This window comes from Streptopelia decaocto (assembly GCF_964273445.1).
Source record: "Streptopelia decaocto genome assembly, chromosome: 4".
NCBI lineage: Eukaryota > Metazoa > Chordata > Aves > Columbiformes > Columbidae > Streptopelia > Streptopelia decaocto.
This window is the reverse complement of record NC_138658.1, coordinates 9,328,575-9,348,288: the sequence shown is the minus strand read 5'-3', so window position 1 is coordinate 9,348,288 and position 19,714 is coordinate 9,328,575. Positions and strand designations below refer to the sequence as shown.

General features: G+C 38.4%; 1 protein-coding gene across 46 annotated transcripts in view; it reads right to left on the bottom strand.

Moving 5' to 3' along the window:
* Positions 1 to 19,714, bottom strand: part of ANK2 (ankyrin 2) — a gene marked incomplete at its 5' end in the record, with an annotated part of 366,277 nt that overhangs the window by 68,020 nt on the left and 278,543 nt on the right. For 24 of the 46 annotated variants that reach the window (XM_082051544.1, XM_082051526.1, XM_082051527.1 and 21 more), the window contains 3 exons: positions 11,104 to 11,176; positions 16,315 to 16,413; positions 18,890 to 18,988. In XM_082051544.1, coding sequence (XP_081907670.1) covers positions 11,104 to 11,176; positions 16,315 to 16,413; positions 18,890 to 18,988 — 271 coding nt within the window. Of the gene's footprint in view, positions 1 to 9,626; positions 9,708 to 11,103; positions 11,177 to 16,314; positions 16,414 to 18,889; positions 18,989 to 19,714 lie in introns of all 46 variants that reach the window. The other 22 variants (XM_082051555.1, XM_082051517.1, XM_082051528.1 and 19 more) reach the window with 1 other exon arrangement.

Here is a 19,714-nt window from a genome sequence, read left to right as displayed (position 1 = left end):
TGGCCTCTCATCTAAGAGTTGTCAATAATGGGTCTAAGTAACACAAGCTTTTTTATGTGATGTGAACATCTGCAAACAGTAATAAGATTATCCATGAATATTTCACAATGTCTTCAGAACATTTATCTGTGGGTAACCCAGCTGACTTGCTAGCATACTAGTTTTGAGTGAGTGAACTAGAAGCTAAAGACACTCCCCACCAACCCCCTGTGCCCTTTCATCTTTCCTTAATGAGATGAACAAAAACAAAACTCCCCAAAAAGTAGCACAATCCTAGTACATGAAGGGTAAAAAAATACATCTTTAAGTCTAAATGACCGTGTAGCAACATAATATTTAATACAACTCTGGCTACCCCAGTGCCTTAATTCCTGCTTTGCAAGGCAATAGCACATACACAAAGGGAATTATTCGAAGTCTGCATAATAAGCACTCATTCCTGCCAGTAATGTTGTGTTGTCATTAAAATATGTTACATGGCTATATTCCTGAGGCTCAGTCAATTCATTGTGCTGGAATCTGTACAAAAACATACACAGACATTTTATCTGCTGAGAAGAAATTACATGTTCAGCTGACCATGAACTTCTTTACACAGCAAATCTTACCAGATGGTAGTTTTGTGGCAGTACAAGACATTATCCTTCTTAATCATGCTGGAAACAATTCATCTGCCATCATGTTCCTCATCAAATTAAAGACAGTAATGTTTTCACTACTTACTAAGGAGTTTGCAACAAATATAGCCCTTGACAGTGATGCTCCATGAGTTGCAGTGGCCATCTAGGAACTTCCAGGTGAATTTCAGTGAGTTACCCACTTAGTACTTTATCCTCAATTTACTTGAAAGAACATGTTCCTTTCTTCCGTGATACCAACAGACTTTCACAGGTTTACTTGACAGGGGAAAACACACTACAAAACACTGGGTGACCTTGCGCTGTGCCCTAATTAAAGCATTCCTGCTCAGCCTTGGCCTCATCACTGCTACTGCCCGTCTCTCAAGTATGTCTCAAAGTTCTACCTAAATCTGGATTTCCGAGTAACACCATCTTCTTTGGGGCAGCTTTGAAAGGAAATAAAATGCACTAGAAGGAAGCATCAAGTACCCGAACTTTCTTAAAAGAAACACTTGACATGTTACTGGTAAGGACAGAAAGAAATAAAAAAAAAAAAAATAGGAGAAGAAAAAAGAAATTAAGGATCTATTCGTATTTTTTTTTAAAGTGGCCAATGAGTAGCTTTTCCAGAATATAACACACTAAGTGTCGCAGTCCCACTGCACTCTCGACAATTACCTGGTTAGTCCATTAACCTGTTTCCAGTGGCCAAACTAATGTCCTGGAACAAGACCCTCCAACAACATACATTTTGTGCTTGTTTGTAACACTTGGGGTTACTTCTTTTCTTCTCAGAAGAGGGATAGAATCAAAAAAATCAAAGGAGAGAGATCACTTGAAGCAAGAATGTGGAAACAAAGGGTGGGACTGGCAAGGTCCATGCTGCAGGGAGAAGGCTTCACAGAAACAGGTTCCAGGTCTGTTACTACAAAAAATAAGTGAGGAGATGTGGACCGGCTAAGCAAGGTGCTAAAGATTTCTATGAGGTGCTGGTCACCTTCAAAATCTATTAAATTAAGTGGGCTCTTCTGCAAAACTGGACACTCAGCACTTTGCAGGATTGGATCCAAGATGAGTAAAGAGACAGAAAGAATTAAAATGGAATGAAGAGGTGGAAAAGAGAGACAGTGAACCTGAGATCAGAATGGGAAAATCAAGTAAATTTTAGGATTTAAATACCATGCTTAAGGCAAGGAAGGCCTGATACAGAAACTAATAACAGGTGAGTGAAAACTACATTGATGGTTCTTAGTAACACCTTACACAAAGTTTTACATCTTTGTCACAACCAAACCAACCAAAGGCGTATCTACTTGAAGTGGTGAAGAGCAGCACAGAGGTTCTTGGGCTGGTGGATCCATCCATCCCAGATTGCAGAGCTGTGCAGACACAGGGGTTCAGTTTTTACATTTTATGCTGATGACATATTATTCTGTGTACCATGAACCCATGATATCCAAATATAGCAACGGATCTCAGTTGCTAATTTCTAAGATAGCTGTTAGCAGAAAGAAAAGGACCAGGGCAGATCTGCCTGGTCACTCAGTAAATATTTGCATTACTCTCACCCAGCAGTACAGAAGAAACAGCTGATTTTGATACCTATGAGTCCATGTGTTTGAACATAGTTTTTGAGCATTATAAATCACTGAATATGCTATTAAGAGAAACAGGCCACACACTGAGACCACGTATCTGTTCTTTCAGTGACACTCTGGCTGAATACACATGAATTTATCAAACCATCAAAACTGGAGACCCACACTGGTATTCCTGTACTTCTGTTTTCTTATATTCAACAAAAGGGAGTGGTATTTCCTACCTATATAGCTGATTAAATCAAGCAAGAATCATGAACCACATTGATATCAAAAACGTGTTTTAAATGCAAAATAACATTCAGGAGACAGTAGCTTTGAGGCACCCAGCCACATGCCATTCTCAGCTTAGCAAATCAGTATTGGCTCACAGGAGAACTGTTATTAATACATAAATGTTTCTTAAACAGACCATCTTTTCCAGCTTCTTTTTTTTCCCCCAGAAATAATCCTTCTTACTGTTATCAGGGAGCTATGCAAATATTTGATCAAGTGAACAGTTTTAAAATGTTCACCACACCATTCTGGATATGCATCTACAAAATCAACTTCTTTAGGGAAGTTCCAACAAAGGCAGTTCCTACCATTCCTGTAGCTCTCCTGCTATGTAAGTGAATTGCAAAACACAGTTGGTGTATGAGAATTCCTCTGGAGTTTTATCTCAGAAAACACAGAGAAAACATAGGCAAAAGTTAAAAAAAAAAAAAATAAATAAATAAAAACCAAAGAAGGCCGTGATAGAAACTGCCAGAAATTGCTTTTAATAGATGCTTTTAAAGCCAGATACAGTTATGAGTTTGCCAAAATTACTGTTTTCTCTGCAACATGCAGAGAAGTCTACAGCTACCCACTTAAGTGCAACTTCTTAAAAGAAACAGATGGAGAAGGGACAGCTATGGCAAGCACAGTTCTTTATGAGATATGTAAGCCCTGAAGCATCTTTAAAGGAATGTATAATGCAGAGTTTCTCTGACACTTTCCTTGGACACCTTCACTTCCCTAAAGTGAACCCTCTATTTAATGGTCCACACACGCCAGAGGTTTCCCTAAATTACATCTTGGCTAATTTATTTTTTGTCAGTCAGGAAAGCAGGTTTTCACCCTTGGTTTTACACAGGACTTCATACATCGATACATGACTTAACATGAATCATCATGTCAGCTATTCGTAGCTCAAAGCAGCACTTGCAGAAAGAAGATGAAGCGAATGAAAAGAAAAAGAAATCCTATATGCCTACCCTCCGGGATCTGTGGGGAGGGGAAGGCACATTGATTTTGTTTTCTCACAAATTAATTGGCTGCAAAAATGAATTCCAGTGTTCCACAGGTGGCTACTATGGCATTTACAAAGGCGTTACGTTGAATTCAGGTAACAAAGAATAAAAGCACAGACTTTTCAGAACCGGAAAACCAGGACAAACTCCCCCTAGGCCTTGCTAAGGCACAGAAGCCTTGGAAGGCCGGCGATAGTGCCCGGCATGCTGGTCAGTCTGAGGTGCTGGGGCCGCTTCACCATGCACAGTCACACTGGGACGTGAGCGAGTCCCCTGTGGAGTTTCAAGAGGAGCAATAGAGCAGATCCCACAAAAATTCTGGGCAGGAAGTGACATTAAAATAACATACTGGGGTATGTGACGGAGAACTGATACAGCTTTTTGTTCCACCAGAATGTAACTTTCTTCTTATGGAAGAGGAAAATTCACCCTAAACCAGGCAAATATTTCCTATGAAACAGGAGATTTCCTCACAGTATGAAACTCATTGAGCACTAAGGAAGGAAAATTTGGTCTCCTACAGACACCTGTGACTCAGAACAAACCTGCAGATGAAGATCCTGCATGCATTAAAAAGAAAACTGAGGAAAAAAAGTCTTTTCCTTCTTCCCAAGTATACAAAGTCTTAACTAAATGTACCTTTGTGAAATTCACATGGCAAGTACTTTTATGTAGCACTTTGAGAAATATTTGTAAAATGTTATGTACTGACACACCAGTCATCTTTCACAGCCACATTGTTCCAGGGAACAATAGCCCAAGACATTTGCTGCCCATGGAATGGGTAACGCTCCTCTGGCTGGGTGAGCTCACTTTGACTACTAATTATAAATATTGCCAGCATCCATAAAACCTTCATCTAAGGTTAATGTAAAAGTAAAAGCAACAAGTTTTTATCAATCACGAGTGGGAATAATATCCAGTAGCATTAAACCAGATTTAGATCCGATGGTTAAGGCTGGTCAAAAATGCATTTTCCCTTTTTAACTTGCTGGTTAGGATTTACCTCAATGAAGAAACTAGTGTAGGTGTCCCCCCACAACTTCAGTCTCTGAAGAAAATAATTCAGTGTTCAACATTGCTCATAAAATAAGCAATAAAATATTAACAATTTAGAAAATAATGTATAAGTAAATAAAGTATAAGTCAAACCACTGGTGTCTCTTGGTTATACCCACACATTATTCCTTCTTTGTACTAACAAAGTTCTGTCTGTAGTTTGGGTCATACATACACATGTCACTGACATCATTTAGTATTGTTAATCTGGTCAATTCTATTTTTTGTCAACACTGATGCAAATGAAAACCAGGAGTTTCTTTGAAACTTTCACCAAAATTTTTGCAGCCTAACCACAACCTTCTATTTTTCATTACTAAAGTGCTGAGCAATTTTTAGCAGATTCTACCCCAACAAAATAAAAAAAAAAAAAAATAATTTATTTCTAATGACAATACCAGATTTTTTTAAAGCAGCTACAGTCTGTCTGAAGGATTTCAATGGAAAAATCCAAGTAAGACTTTGTTTTATTTTACATTCCTAACAACAATGTCAATAGTCATCAGAGAAAAATTGAGCAGTTAACCATGATATTGAGAACCTTTTGTGTTGACAACACATGAATGAAAAAAAAGGCAATGAATTTTCAGATTTCTTGCTGCATTTGCACATCTGGCACTTTGAAGAAAAAAAAAATCCACATTTTGCTCAGGGAAAGAAAGGAAGAAAAAAGGAAAATATAAGTAATCTCAACAATACCATGTAAACAAAAGCAGCTTTCCAGAGAAGAATCTCCTTTCATCTTGCATTACCTTGTTAAAATGTCCCAGCAAGAAACTATTCACATAACAAACCTTACAGAGCATCTAAAATATACAAATTGCTAGGAAATGAGACAGAGAGAGAGATTCTCATATTTTCTGTGCAGGTTATCATAAGTAAAGTTTTTAGAATCATCTCTCATTCACCAGCCACTTCTTTATGAGCACAAGTTTCTTTCCACTAATAGAAGAAAGTTTCAGTTAAACTCTCAAAACATAGCTTTAGATTTACTCATATAAATCAATAATCTTTGGCTATACTTTATACTCCTGGTTATAAGATGTTTAAATTAAGAGTGTGAATTAATTCAGTGGTGTTATTCTGAATTTACTGTGTTTTAATGTGCAGCAACAGCAGCTTAAGTCTAACCAAGAACAGTTACTAGCTGCAACTTTAACTCCCAGCTTTAATTTAGGAAAGTTATTCTTTAAGTCTTCCACTAATTAAGCCACTGCTTCAGTGGAATTACGTGCATGTACAACAGCAATGAAGTCTTCCCAGACTTAACTGCTCATTTCTCACACATATGCCATACTGTCAGCATACTCGAAGGCCACATGCAGAGGTTCTCAGGAAATTCACTGTCATATTTTAGCCCTGTTTACTGCAGTTACAGACACTATTCAAGAATTTGATGTTATGGAAGTGCAAGATGCATTTACCACAAATAAGAAGTGACACACTTGGACAAAATAACATTCTTTGGTACCAGAGCACATTATCATTTAATCATAACAACATTCACAACAATAACTAGGTAGGCAGTTAGTTCCAGGCAAGCAGTTACAAAGACAGGTAGACAGATACACATGGCATTTTCGTCACAGCTCCCAACACGCCAGGCAAAGCAGCTTGTCATTATGCCATTCTGCAACTGGAAGGCTGAGAAAACTGGAGTGACTTCCACACAGACATTTAGGAACCATCAGCAGTGCCAGAAATAAATTCCTGAACCCTATATGAGTGTCTGTTGGTAAAGCAGTAACTTCTTGGTCCTCTGTGAGCCTATGTCTGAACCAGACTTACAAGGCAGTTTGAAAGTTCTCTTTGTCTGATGTAATCAGGTATGGATTAGCTGTGAACTGTTTTCTGGAATCTAAGATCACATTTTTGTTGTCCTTAAGCAATGCAATAGTTCACAGATCTGCCTCTCCTGTCACCAATACACATCCATGAAGGGACAGCAAATGCCACTTTTACACAGATACTATTACTGAGAATCTGTTTGGATGATGCAGTATCATAATTTTGAGTAAGATTTAAAACTAAAAAGGAGAAAAAACTCTGTGAGAGGAAAAATGTAACAATCTAACACTGGGTCATTATCATTTGTAGGCATCAATGCATATTCTATTTTATAAATTATTTAAGGATGTGATGACACTGTTTCCATTTTTAGGAACACTTCAGTAAATTCAATGTCCTGATCACCTTCTTTTTAAGATGACTCTATTATTAGTGGTTTGGGGTTTTTTAAGAAATATGAAGTAAACAAAACACACAGAAAACCCACCACCTTGTGTATCATCCAGGCACAGGGTCAAGCTTTAGACAAGCATCCCTCATGAAAGTCATGCTTTTTTGTTCTTTGGATATTGCGATTCCATCTGATTTTTGAGACTCCATTGACTATTTGCACGACTGTTTGCTCAACATTTGTCTCTCTTCTTGGCAACTGAAATGTCAGCATCAATTACTGCGGTGTGAACTGAGTGAGCTTCACGACAGCCAGCTCAGGGCCATGCTATGGTGTCTCACCTTCCACTGCCGCCTTTCTATCCCCTTCTGCCTGCAAAAGTAATCTGGCCTAAAAATAACTTATTAGAATAAACAAAGAGATTAATTTTCAGACAGATCAGTTCTCTGGGTTGGTTCACCACATGGCGAAACGTTTGTGCTGACTTAAGGAGGATGTGGGAAAGTGCAGTTAGAGCTATGACAACTTCTTGCAGCAGCCAGAACTTGGTCTCAAAGAGACCAGGAAATCAGAGCTTTAGAAAATTAACTGCACTGAAAACAGAGTAGGAGATGAGGAGGCCCAAACAGACACAAATGAGAGCTCTTCAATAACCTGATTACTGGTTGGTCTTGTATCATCTATATACAGCACTACACCTACTGTACTGTCTCAGATGGGAGTCACAAAGATAAACCACTAGCGGTTTGTACAGCTCTTTTGCCACACACGGAATGAATATGGAGGAACAGCATCATGCTCCTCAATACAATATTAACAAATGGGAGAATAAGAAAAAAATGTTCCTGCCTTTTCCAGATTTTCTAGTGTGTTTACACTGACTCAGCCCTAACAGAAATATCTGCATGTGCTTAACTTCACTAATTCTGTAGGTTTCACTAATTCTGTAGGTTTCACTAAAACACATTTCACAAGATGCTTTGCAGTAATTGCCCTTTACTGCTGTAAAGATACTTCAGGGGCAAATTGCTTCTTTTGTGGCAACAGGAACTAACCTTTGTAGCAATACAAACAGCTAAGCCAGATACAACGATAAAAATGCACAGTTCTTTTAGTACAACTCTATTCACATAAAGCACTTCTGCTGGCATGGAGATGTGTTTCAGAAATCACATCACTTAACAGCTAGGCCTGTGGGAATCTGTGGTGTAATTCCCATCCTCAAGGAGAAGCACTTCTTAATCTTTTTTGCAAGATCAGGCCATCACCTTCTGCACAGTGACTGTTACATCTGCACTGTGCACAGTGCTGAGCAAATACCAATGGATGATTATCCTTAAACATTCTTCATGGTAGACTGTGGTACAAACAGAGAAAGCAGCAGTAACACACACATGTGTGTACATATTTCTGCAGCGTATGAATAAACTGCTTAATAAAACTGTGCTGATAAATCTTTGGCCCTGGTGGCCACAAAGCAGGAAAGGCTTTTTAATGCCATAGAATATCTGATACATGTAGGACCACATAACAGGCTTACAGCAGATGAAGGAGGATTTCTCTGTAATCATGTTTTTGCTAGTCTGTGAAGTTTCCTTTTTTCCACTTCTTCCTTGCACAAGGCTTATGAATCCAATTCCATCTATTCTGTTATTGGCCTGGGTGTTTCTCTTTCTCTGACAAATGTACAGGCGCTTCTGTACTTAATTCTGATACTTATCATCTAAATGCAAGTTTAAATAAAAATATAATCTAGTTGTGTTCAAAGGAAATATTTTTTTCCAGTTACAGTAAAAGGTAAAGAATTCTAAATATTAATACAATTGCTAAACAAGAAAATGCTGTATGAAAATTAAAGAAGACTTAGTGGGACTCCCAGTCCATTCAAAATATTTTAACATGGGCAACACAGAGCAGGACCTTACATACCAAGTCAAACCATTTGACAGATTATGTGATCCTTTATTTTATACTGCTAGGATTGGATATTGCACTTGAATTTGTTTTAGGAATATGAATACTATATTATTAATGTAACAGCATACTACTATGAAATATAACTGCTTCCCAGGCAAAATGCAAAATACTTTTCACAAGTGATGAACAAACTCCAGAATGAGACCTGAAATACTCATTTGCTCAAGTACTCTTCTTGTTTTCAACTTTATAATTACATAATTAGAGCTGGCAGGTTTACCATGTCATGTTAATTTATTTCAGAACACATTATGTCACTTTAAGGCAGATTAGAACACAGCATTACAGAAATGTTATTACTAGCCTCCTATAAAGACTATACCATCATTAAAGGGTCATCCTCTTTATTTAAAAAGTTTTGCGGTCCTCCTGCCCCCAGCTACTTTAAGTTCCTGGGCTGAGTACCCTCCATCTCAGGAATTTTCGCAACATGCTGAATGTTTTGCCTGTAGAAACAGATTTTACAAGGACAGTGGCGTAAAGTGCTTTAACTGGTACCAGCCTGCTCAGCAACCTGCAGCAGGATCACAGAGGCACCATCAGTGTGAGCGCTCAGTAGTGAGTCTTGAGCAGCAATGAGCCAGAGTACCTGCGTCCTATGGCCTGGCTATTGACAAACAGGAGGTGTCAGATGGAAACAGAAAGCAGAGAATGTTAATTCAAAGCACTGGAGAGCATTAGTCATGCTGGATGGCCACAGTAAGTTCTGCCAGCATATTCAAGATACGGGTAATAAATCTTGGATTTTCTGGCTTCCCTTTCTCCTCCCACCTTTCAGGAAACACATGCCCAGTCACACTTCAAAAGAAAAGGAACAGTGTTAGGCACCCAGATTAAGCAAATCCATGTTGGTTGCTTCAACACAACAATAAAATAAACAATCGGAGTTAAGGAAAAAGAGAAATTTTGCAAGTCTTACTCCATGAGCTTCTGCTAACAGCACCTGTGCCACTATAGGCTTCACCATCACTGAAGCGCTCATCATCAGAGTGTTTAAAGGCTGTGCAACATATAAATTGGTTTGAGAAAAAGGAATACCCTGGAAACTTATCCTGTAGAAGCAGATGGACACACCAGGCTTTAGGAATTTAAAGACGGTTAAATGGTAGTACAAAAGACTGGTAGAAAATTCAGCAAAGTGAACATAAGGCTATAAGCAATTTGAAGGCCATTTATCATAATTGCACAAGCAGTTGAATGTTTTTCTAACCGAGAAAATGCAGAAATGCATGCCTGAAATAATTTCACTAAGCATGATGCAGCAGAATAGAATTTCTTTTGAATAACACTTGTTCGCATTCACTTGCAATTTTGCAAGCATTAAAAAAAACAGTATTTGCAGCCTAAACTTAATATTTTCCCAAGAGTGTAACACATTTATCACCACAGATCTCATTTTAAAAAGTAATAGAGGCACTTTAGAAATATGAATGCCATTATCTTCCAGTACCATTTAGAACCACAACTGTATTTGTGTTCTTCGTAAAAGAAAAAAACCCAACCCTGTAACCCGTGTTCCTAAATCCCTAGGACTTTTTGAAATTAACCTCTCTAAAAAATATTTGCATGAAATAATAATAACTATTAATATGGCATATGTAAGATACTGTAAACTTAATTAACACTGCTAAAACTAAAAAAGAACTTCAAACATTCTTGCAAATGTCTGTATATCTATCAGATGCCATGCTAATTAAAATTTGTAAGAAGTGCTTTGTGACCTTTTAGAAAGGGATGTTTTTAAGCTATTTCCTTAATTCTGTGATGTATAAAACTGCAGTACTTTATCACTCCCTCCAGAACTTCACAGAAATTTCCTTGGGACTTAGCTAAGTGATACAACACGTGCCTCCCATCCGTACATACAATAGACTTTGAGACCAAAGTGCCAAACTTATTAACATGTTGTTGTTTTATGTCATGCCACATGTGTCTGTGATTTGTGTGTGCCAAAAGCTCCCTCAAGGAAACAGTCTCCTCAACTTCCACCTGACGCGTCTTACACAAATGTTTCCAATTAGGCAGAACTCCTAGATATATGTATCTGAAATACATGGCACTGATCCAAAAAATTTACTGCTCAAATCCGTTTTTATGGGAGGGTCAAATCCAGTTTTGGGACAGCCCTACATTTAAATTTCAAGATCTCAAGTTGGGAAATGTTCTCATTTGGTGAGTTGGTTCAGTTAAGTTTTTTTCTGAAAAAGAAGTAGGGGTTTAAGATTTGGGGTTGGGTCAGCTTTTGGCATCCTTATACAAATGTTATGTGTACGTCATTAAAGAAGTCCATTACACAGAACTTCATTTCAAGCACTGTCAAATGAAGATGTCAAAATACTTAAGCAGCTACAGGTTGCACAAGTGATATGGAATAGGAACTTAGCAGAGCTGCTCACCTTCTTCATCCGAAACATCCAGGACCTCAGTCATCGTCTCAGGCACATTTAGCTTGTGCTTCTCTGTTACAGTCTGCAAAGACAGAATCATCAATCCCCAGATTAAACACCAAAAAGAGATACAAAGTTTACAGAATGGTATTTTCAACAGCAGCAGCAATGGGATCTGCTGAGACATTTTATAAGTTCTTTCCCCTTCCCCAACTTAATTTTTCATCTTTACTCCAGAAGCTCCTGTTCTCAGTGCTGTATATGGTAACATCTACTCTGGCAGAAAAGTACAAAAACAGAGACAATGAGCTGGTCAGAGCAATAATAAAGGAAAGCAAAGAAAGCCCTCAGCAAGTTCATTTATAAATAGGGCATGTAGAATAATTCAGCTCAGTGTTTCCAAGATGATTTTTAAAAGAATTAGGTAATGTCTACAAAAGAGCTTCAGAAAGTTTGCGTGGCATATGGAAATTATTAAATCGTAAAGCATTTGGAAATGAAGTTATGAATGATGTGAAATTTTTACACTAAAAAAAGATGTGAAGGATTTACACAGACCACTTGAAGCATTTCTTCTCCCCACCTAAATTGACTACACTGCATATTAATAATATCTTTTTGATAAATAATGCGTATTCCCTCAAATCACATTAAAAAAAAAAAAGAAGTTACTTGAAGATTCTGATAGTTTTTGCGCACATAAAAACTTCAAATATTGTGATACAATGCAAGTATGGACTGGGCACTGATGGGTGGACTGTTTAGGTGTGAGAACACAGAGTAGGAGAACATTGGAAGATTTTTTTGTAATATGATTTTATCTTCTTAAAGGACTTCCAGGAGGAAACAGAAGATGTTCAGGGCTGCTGAATCAAGAATGGGGACATCCTTTTAGCATCAAGATACATACTGGAGAAGGAGACAAAGAACAGAATGAGAAACTGTAGGACACACAAGGTATGAAAAGTTGCCCACAAGGAGACAAAATGTCAAGGGCTTAAAAAAGAGCAGCGATCAGAACAGCATTAGTCACAACAGAAAAACAAATATTTTGCTGGCTCCACCCAGATCTGCAGCTGAACTGGGGAGCTGTGGAGGGGAGTCAACACATCGCCCTGGAAGGTATGTAGGAGCAGATGTGCCCCTTGTCATAGAGGAGGATGTCAGGAGGCCACGTGTCTTGTGAAACTCTCACTGAGGTAGTACCTCACTCCCTGTTGTGGATGGTATCTATCTATCATATAAATTAACATCACGTGCAGAAGTAGTGAAAGAGCATACAATCTGAGGGATAATTAATGTTAGCCAAAGCCCAAGTCCCTTTTGCAATATGCTTTTGGGAAAGTGCCCATTGATATCAAGCAGTGAAGTCAACAGCAGTTTTGTTTCACAAAACTTACTGTGCATTTCCCAATTCTGCTTTATACTTCTGGATTTCTAACAAACTGACAAAGATAGTATTCTTGATTGTTGTAAGATATTGTACTTCATAAATAACAAACTTAACAACAGTGTAATCACTTCAGAAATTTGTTTTTAAAGTCTGCTTTGCGTTTTAAAAATATATTTAACCGTGACCTCAGTTTTCAATTCACCCTCCTGAGGTACAAGAAAAGAACAACGCCCTTTGCTTCAAACAGCAATCTCAAGTAGGCCGCCTAAATTCAATCTCACCCCTGATTCAAGACAATAAATTATTTCTGTTGGAATGTTCTTCATAACACATGTTCTGTGTTGAGAATTAGTTTATATTCACCAAATGCCTCCACCAGTGTGTCTGACTTTTCCCCCCAGTGTTCCCATGGTTTTCCTCAGGGTGACAAAGCCAGCTGTGACAGATGGAGAGGATCCTACCGCTCAGGTGATGCTGACCCCATCTCTTCAACAACACAGCAGTGAGTTAACAAATACATCCTAAATTAAAAATAAATAATCACTAACACTGGGCCAAATAAATAAATCCAGGTGAAGCGGGTTGTATATTTTTCAAGGGAAGTGGAAAGTGCTGTATATGAGTATCAATTTACTGGCATTGGAATTGGAATTGTCATTGCAACTGTATCTACACAAAGTGTACTGCAAATTCTCCATTGCCAGTTCCTATGTTCCCCATATAAAACAACTGAAAAGTCAGGAAAAAAAAAAGCAAAGGCAGAGCAGATGACCGAACTCTGAAGAAAGGAGGAAGAAGGGGTCTACCTAGGAGTCACAAATGCTAGTTTTTTTATGTCTGCTGTATGATCGAAATTGATTTCAGAAAACTTGATTCCCAACCTTAGCTTGTGTAAAAAATCCATTTGATTTGAAGAACAAAGAAGTGAAAGAATGTTACAGTACTCTTGTCCACCAGCTACAGGTACAGAGACCCATTGTATTCTGTCTTTGTATTAACTTAGATCTGCAGACCCTAGTAGTTAAGGTTCATTTACCATTTCATCATTTTATTTGTAAATAGACTTCTACAGGCCCCTATATAATAACTATTTGATCTCTGACTAAGGCTCTCAGACATTACTATTTAACTACAGAGGAGTAATGATACTTTATTTACTTCCTGATTTTCCTCTTAGTATGAGAAAATTATTATGTAATTTATTTATTGAAACAACGTTTGGAGAACAGAATCAATATGGTGTATGTGCCTGTGTTTCAGAAGAACAAAAAATCTGTAATGTTACCTCTGAACACTGAACTCAGCAAGAATCATTACTGCTACATCAATTCCAACAGAAGTTATGAATTAATGTTTTAAAATTATTTTTAATATAATGCTAGATTTTTCTAATTGATAGGCTCATTAAAAATCTGAAATACTCTCAAAATTTAAAATCCATATCCAGCCCCATGAATGGCCCACTTCGAAGACTGCTCAACCTATATTTCTCAAACTCCCTACCATGTAGTGCCTCTGAGAATTCAGTTATGTACTTTAGGCTTCTGCATTTAGAATTTCCATTGAAAGGCTAGATTTCCATCTGGCGGCATAGAAAAATTCAGATATATAATTCAGGTATATAATCCTATACATACGTTTAGCAATTGCTTACTCAACAGCAGTATACTGTAAAGAATGTCAAAGTTCCTCATATATTCTCATTTGTCCACAAGAAGACTATGCCTATTTCTATAAATACCCCAAAACTTTGTAGCATAGCAAACCTTTGAAAGTCTAGCTGCTTCTGATTGATTTTTCATCTTTAATCCGTGTGTAAAATAAGTGCACTTTATTCTCTCTATTGCTTTATATTCATGTGGCTCCCCTAACAATAACACTAATGCAAGTAAGAGGAAAGTTTGTTCTAAGTTAGACCAAAGGCCTTGGCACTGGAGATCTCTTCCTCATCTCTAATGCCAGTGACTTGAATATTAATAAAGCGTCAGCCTATCTAACATCCTTCAGGCATCACTCAGCTACAACCTTAGAGAATGAGGTAGCTATGGTGACAGCACCTTTTTTCAGTGCTAAATGCTGTTTTCTGGTTTGGCAACACCAACCTCACCATCTGGACAGCTTTACTGCAGGGACTGCCTGGGAGTGCCTGTTATTTATCCCACCTTTTCAGGACTTGTTTTAAACTATGTTTAAACGACATTCCCCACTGTGAACAATGCCAGAGGTTTACATTCTATATATCCCTAAGGTACAAGATTCAGACAAGTTCATAGCTGAAAAATCTGCTGAGTTTATCGAGGGTTCCCACCTGACTTTTAAAAGCAGTATTTTGTACACAGACACCCCTGGAGATTCCAGATTTCTCCTATATGCAAGCGTTAGAGGTCAACTATGCAAGTAAGGTTCAGTATTCGATTCAGCCCTAAACCCTCAAGCATCTGGTCGTAAAGTTCATTACCCTCAAAGTTTAAAGAAACATTTATCCAAGGTAAATAACTCACAGGTGTCTTTTCGTAGTGTAATCCCTGTTATTGCAAAATTTATAATACCTACATAGGACCAAGTACAAGGCTCCACAGTGCAATACAATGTACAACAGAAAGGAAGTTACAACTTATATCAGGCATGAAAGGAAAAAGCATGCCAGGACACAGCACAGAGAACATAAAGGTGTCATTTGAGGCTAAAAAATATACTTTTAAAAAGATTTAAAGTTTCTAAAAATATTTTACCCACGTTTTATTTTTCTAAATCTCTAAATAGATACACGTGTTTATGTATTCACATGTGTGATGTCCTATATGATTAAACAAGAACACAAAACAAGTATCAACAAAACCATACAGTCTTAAGAGACTTCTGAAATTACACTGGAATTCCTTGCCCAAACCTGACTCAGTCTGATTGCTGCAGTTCATTAATAAATTATGGCTCACTCTATTTGCAACCTTATGCCATGTTACTTTTATTCCATCTTCCTCAGTTAATATCAGTGGGACTTGATGTTAGCATGCAACAAAATAAAATTTATTTTCTCTTTTCCTTAAAAAAGACCCTGGATTTCTTCCCTTCCCTTTTTCTGACTGTCTCCCTGGCTGAGCAGTAGCGTCTTATAAGTGCTGTGTAGATTTTTACATCTCTGAGCTCCTAAATGACACCTATATCTTGTAAGTTTTCTAGTCTGGTAATCTTCCCCAAAATCAAAATACAGACTACCAAGAGAGAGGAGGGCTGAGCACATAAGGAGACATCCTTTAGTATTTTGGAAAAACAAGATACATCTGAACTGAAAGGGAGCAGAAAGATGATGGATGTGATTCAGAGCCATCTAGCGAGCATCACTAAGCTTGGCACCAGTCCAGGGCTGGTACAGTCCAAATGCTAAGCAGCTTCTTGTGCTGTGCTGCAATGGTTGAGCCTCAGCAGGTGTCAAAAGTGTGGAAATGTAAGGAGAGGTGAAAAGGAAAATGGAGAAACAGGACAGGATCTAAACAACAATGCACAAACTTCTGGAAAGTTTGGGTTTGAAGCTCAGACCCATATCTACAAAAAAAGTTTTACTCTGCCTTTGAATAGTTGTTTTCCATCTGTATGTACATAGATTTTGTTACCTAGCTCCATGAAGCCCGATGTGTTGCACACACTTTTACGTGCTTAGAAGATATACTGATAGCATTATAGCACTTCTGTCAAAATCCAACAGAAAGGGGGGGGGCTAAAAACAGAAAATTAAAAAAGGAAAGAGATACACGGAGAGTCTGAGGGCAGAAGAGAAAGACAACACTCTAAATAAAGAAGAGAGACATTTTAATGCATCTGCAACTCACAGTTGTGGTAGTAGTAATCTCCTCCGTTACAACCTTCAGCGTATCGACCACTGAGATGTATCCCAGGCGCCTCGCGATAGCTAAGGCAGTGTTCCCATTCTGAGCAGGAAAGAGAGAAGGGGAGAGAGAGCGCAGTGAGAGGGAGGATTGTGGTGTGAACCAATGAAATCACTCTCAACGCTGCATGAGCCAGCATTTCCATCCAAAACAAGGCACAGCCTAGGAAAATCACTGGGTTTTTTAACCGTTACATCTGACTCTGTCTTTGTAACTTCTTTAAGACTATAGCCCCGATTGCCATGGTAACACAACACACTTACATCTGCCTGCTATTCCAACTAGAAAAGTGCTGTATGGTTTAACCCTTCAGTGGTCAAATTTCACTATACAAAATGTGTATTGTCTGCAGATGTTAATGTTTTGTTTAGCACAAGCTGTTCCATATCAGAAATACTCTTCTAAAAATGTACTTTAAAATGTTACAGTTTCAATTTCAGTTGAAACTGTTAATTCTTTATCATGTATAATTCTCTTTTTGGGGAATACAAGATTACAGCTGTATTGTCCACATACACTTCTATTCCTCCTTACAACAAAAATGTATGTACAATAAAAGTACACAAAAGAAAATGATGCAAACACAAAAACAATCCATATAAGGCTTGGGGTGCAGTTTAAATGCCCGTGCTATATACATGTACCATTCATCAAAAGGACACTAAATGGTAATTTAGTTAGTGTTTAGGCCTGTTTATCTCCACTTCATTACCTGGAACATCAAAATAACTTGGGAGAGTAGTACTACTAATTTATGAACTTAGACTGTCACTTTTCATTGTAAATGAACAGTATTTAAGATTGCCATCTGTCTCACTGCATTTGAAATTCTACTCACAATGCCTCAAAATAGGGCCCATGCTCATTTATCTCACGGAGAACATCCATTGCAACATAATGCCATCCACAGTAGGTGGCCAAATTTATAAACTTTTTCATGTACAGAAGAAAATTATTTTAAGTATCAGAAAGGAGCCAAATCACCCGCAACTCTCTTGAGGGTGTATCTTCCCTGCAGAACTGACCCTGGTGACTGGCTGCCAGTTCCCTTAAGTGGCCACAGAGGCTGCTGCCACTCTGTTCCTTGGTTCTATGTGATGTGGCAGTCACAGTCCCTGTGTCACCCAGCTTGGGGAGCAGAGGAAGGGACATATTGCATGGTTCTTTGCAAAGAGCTCTACACAGAACTGGTGTATGTTGTTTTGCACTGAACCAAAGGACACCATGCTGGCCTACTGGGGGAATTATGTAAAGGCACTCCATGCTTTGCACTGGAATGATTTCTCTCATGACACCACTGCAGTGTGTGCAGGATAGCAGCCTGAGGGCTACTTCACTATCGGCTTTAGTTATCTATAATTTAAGTTCTCCTGCATTAGTCCAGCTCAGCAACCCTGAAGCAACACAGGGTTTGTGGATTAGCACCACAAAATGAGTAGATTAGTATCTTCATAGCACAAATAGTTTGACTGTTACTGTCACTTGCACATTAACTGTCCATAACCTACTCCCATATCCCCCCTGTCAGATATCTCAGGTTGAAATTCTCTCTTATCTCAAGCTAGAGGTTGCTATGAGTGGACAAGAACAGTGCTAATACCCAAGAAAGTAGGCAAACTGGGCAGTAAAGACACATCCTTGATACCTTGCTTGCATTTGGGTTAGATTTGGGTATGACAGCCCCAACATGAGGACTAAAAGCAAGTAAAGAGACCGTGGATTGAATATGCCCAGTAGAACCTGCAGTCCCAAAAGCTGACTACAATGGTCTCTTGCTTGATGATCTGGTGCATAAACTGGTCTCTTGGACAACTTCACAGAAGATTACTCAACGTGATCGTTCCAGGACCAAACAGGGCCCCAGTGCTGATTTAAGCACGCAAAATGTATGTACACAGAAACCTGATCCACTCTGGGGAATGACACGTGAGTTTTGGACATTCTGGCTGCATTTTAAAGATTACCCAATTAGAGGTGACTAATAACAACATCAACATGAAATAAGACAGTTGCATTCCTGGCTGACTGCAGAGAAGGAACTGTGCCAGAGGTTATTGATGGTCTTGGAGGAGGCATTAACATCAGTGAACTCAGTAAGAACCTGAAACTGTTCCAGTGGATAAAGTGACAGAAATTTGGGTCAAAATCTTAAAAGAAGCCCAGGTTCTGATTTCCTGTAATTTTTATGGAAAAATCCTTATCGGGATATCAGTTCACAGCCAGCAGTGTTGAGGCAGAAGGCAAGAGAACAAGCAGAGCACAGCCAGCTGTGGCCAGCCTGACGCTGCAGCTCAGAAATCAGTTTCCCCATCTCATGTTTAGCTTAATGCACAGTGAGTCAGATCTGATCTGAACTACCTTAAGACGACAAGGAAATCAGAAGTCACACTCACACATCTGACAACCAGCTGTATGTGGAACACTTTCACCAAAACAAGGGCTTGCTCTCAAGCCTGAAGAAAGCAACAGAAAGAACTGGCCAGGGAAACAAGTTCCCCCTGGCACTTTAAAGACTTACAGTGGTGATGGCGTTGGGCTTGGCTCCATGTTGGAGAAGAACGTTAATGATGTGAGTGTGGCCTTGCTGAGCAGCTTGGTGGAGAGGTGTGTACCCATTCTGTTGCCCACGGTGGTTACCATAAAAGCAAACAAAGAAAGAAAAACAACCACCAGTAATGAGGTTAGATACTTTGCTTTGCTTCCTTCTGTTTCTTTTTGAGATATTTTAAAAAGAAATTATGCCATCAAGTGACCCAAAGAGATAACAGATCTTCAGTAATAATACTTCTCCAGATTGATGGGAAGATAAAAGATGATAATATTTTTATACACAAATCATATTACATCTCAAAATACTAGCAATCTCTGGAAAGACGGATAATTCCCCATTTCCTAAGTCAGAGAGGGGAACAACGACGAACAGCTAAAATGGCACAGTAGGGACAAAGAATCACAGATAACACTTTTCTTCCTCTCACATCTCAGTTTTCTGTAGAAGCCCAAAGATTTGCCTTTAAAATATTTGAGCCAATTTTAAAAATATATCATTTTTAACAGCGGTGATTCAAGACTATTTGCTTTTAAAAAGGCTAAAAACATATACCTATTACAAGTGTCAATCAATTTTAGCTTTTTAGCCTTCAAAATGCCTGAGCAAGATGTAATTAAACTTAGAAACATGTACAGAATGTCTGTATTAACAAACACAACTCCATATACTTATCTGCTCCAGTGATTCATTCTAACGTTACACAATACAGAAACATAGCCAAAGTGTACTTCAGCTAGTTGATCTGAGATGGTATTGTGTAAGTCCAGTCAAGCAATTCATTTACAAAATTAT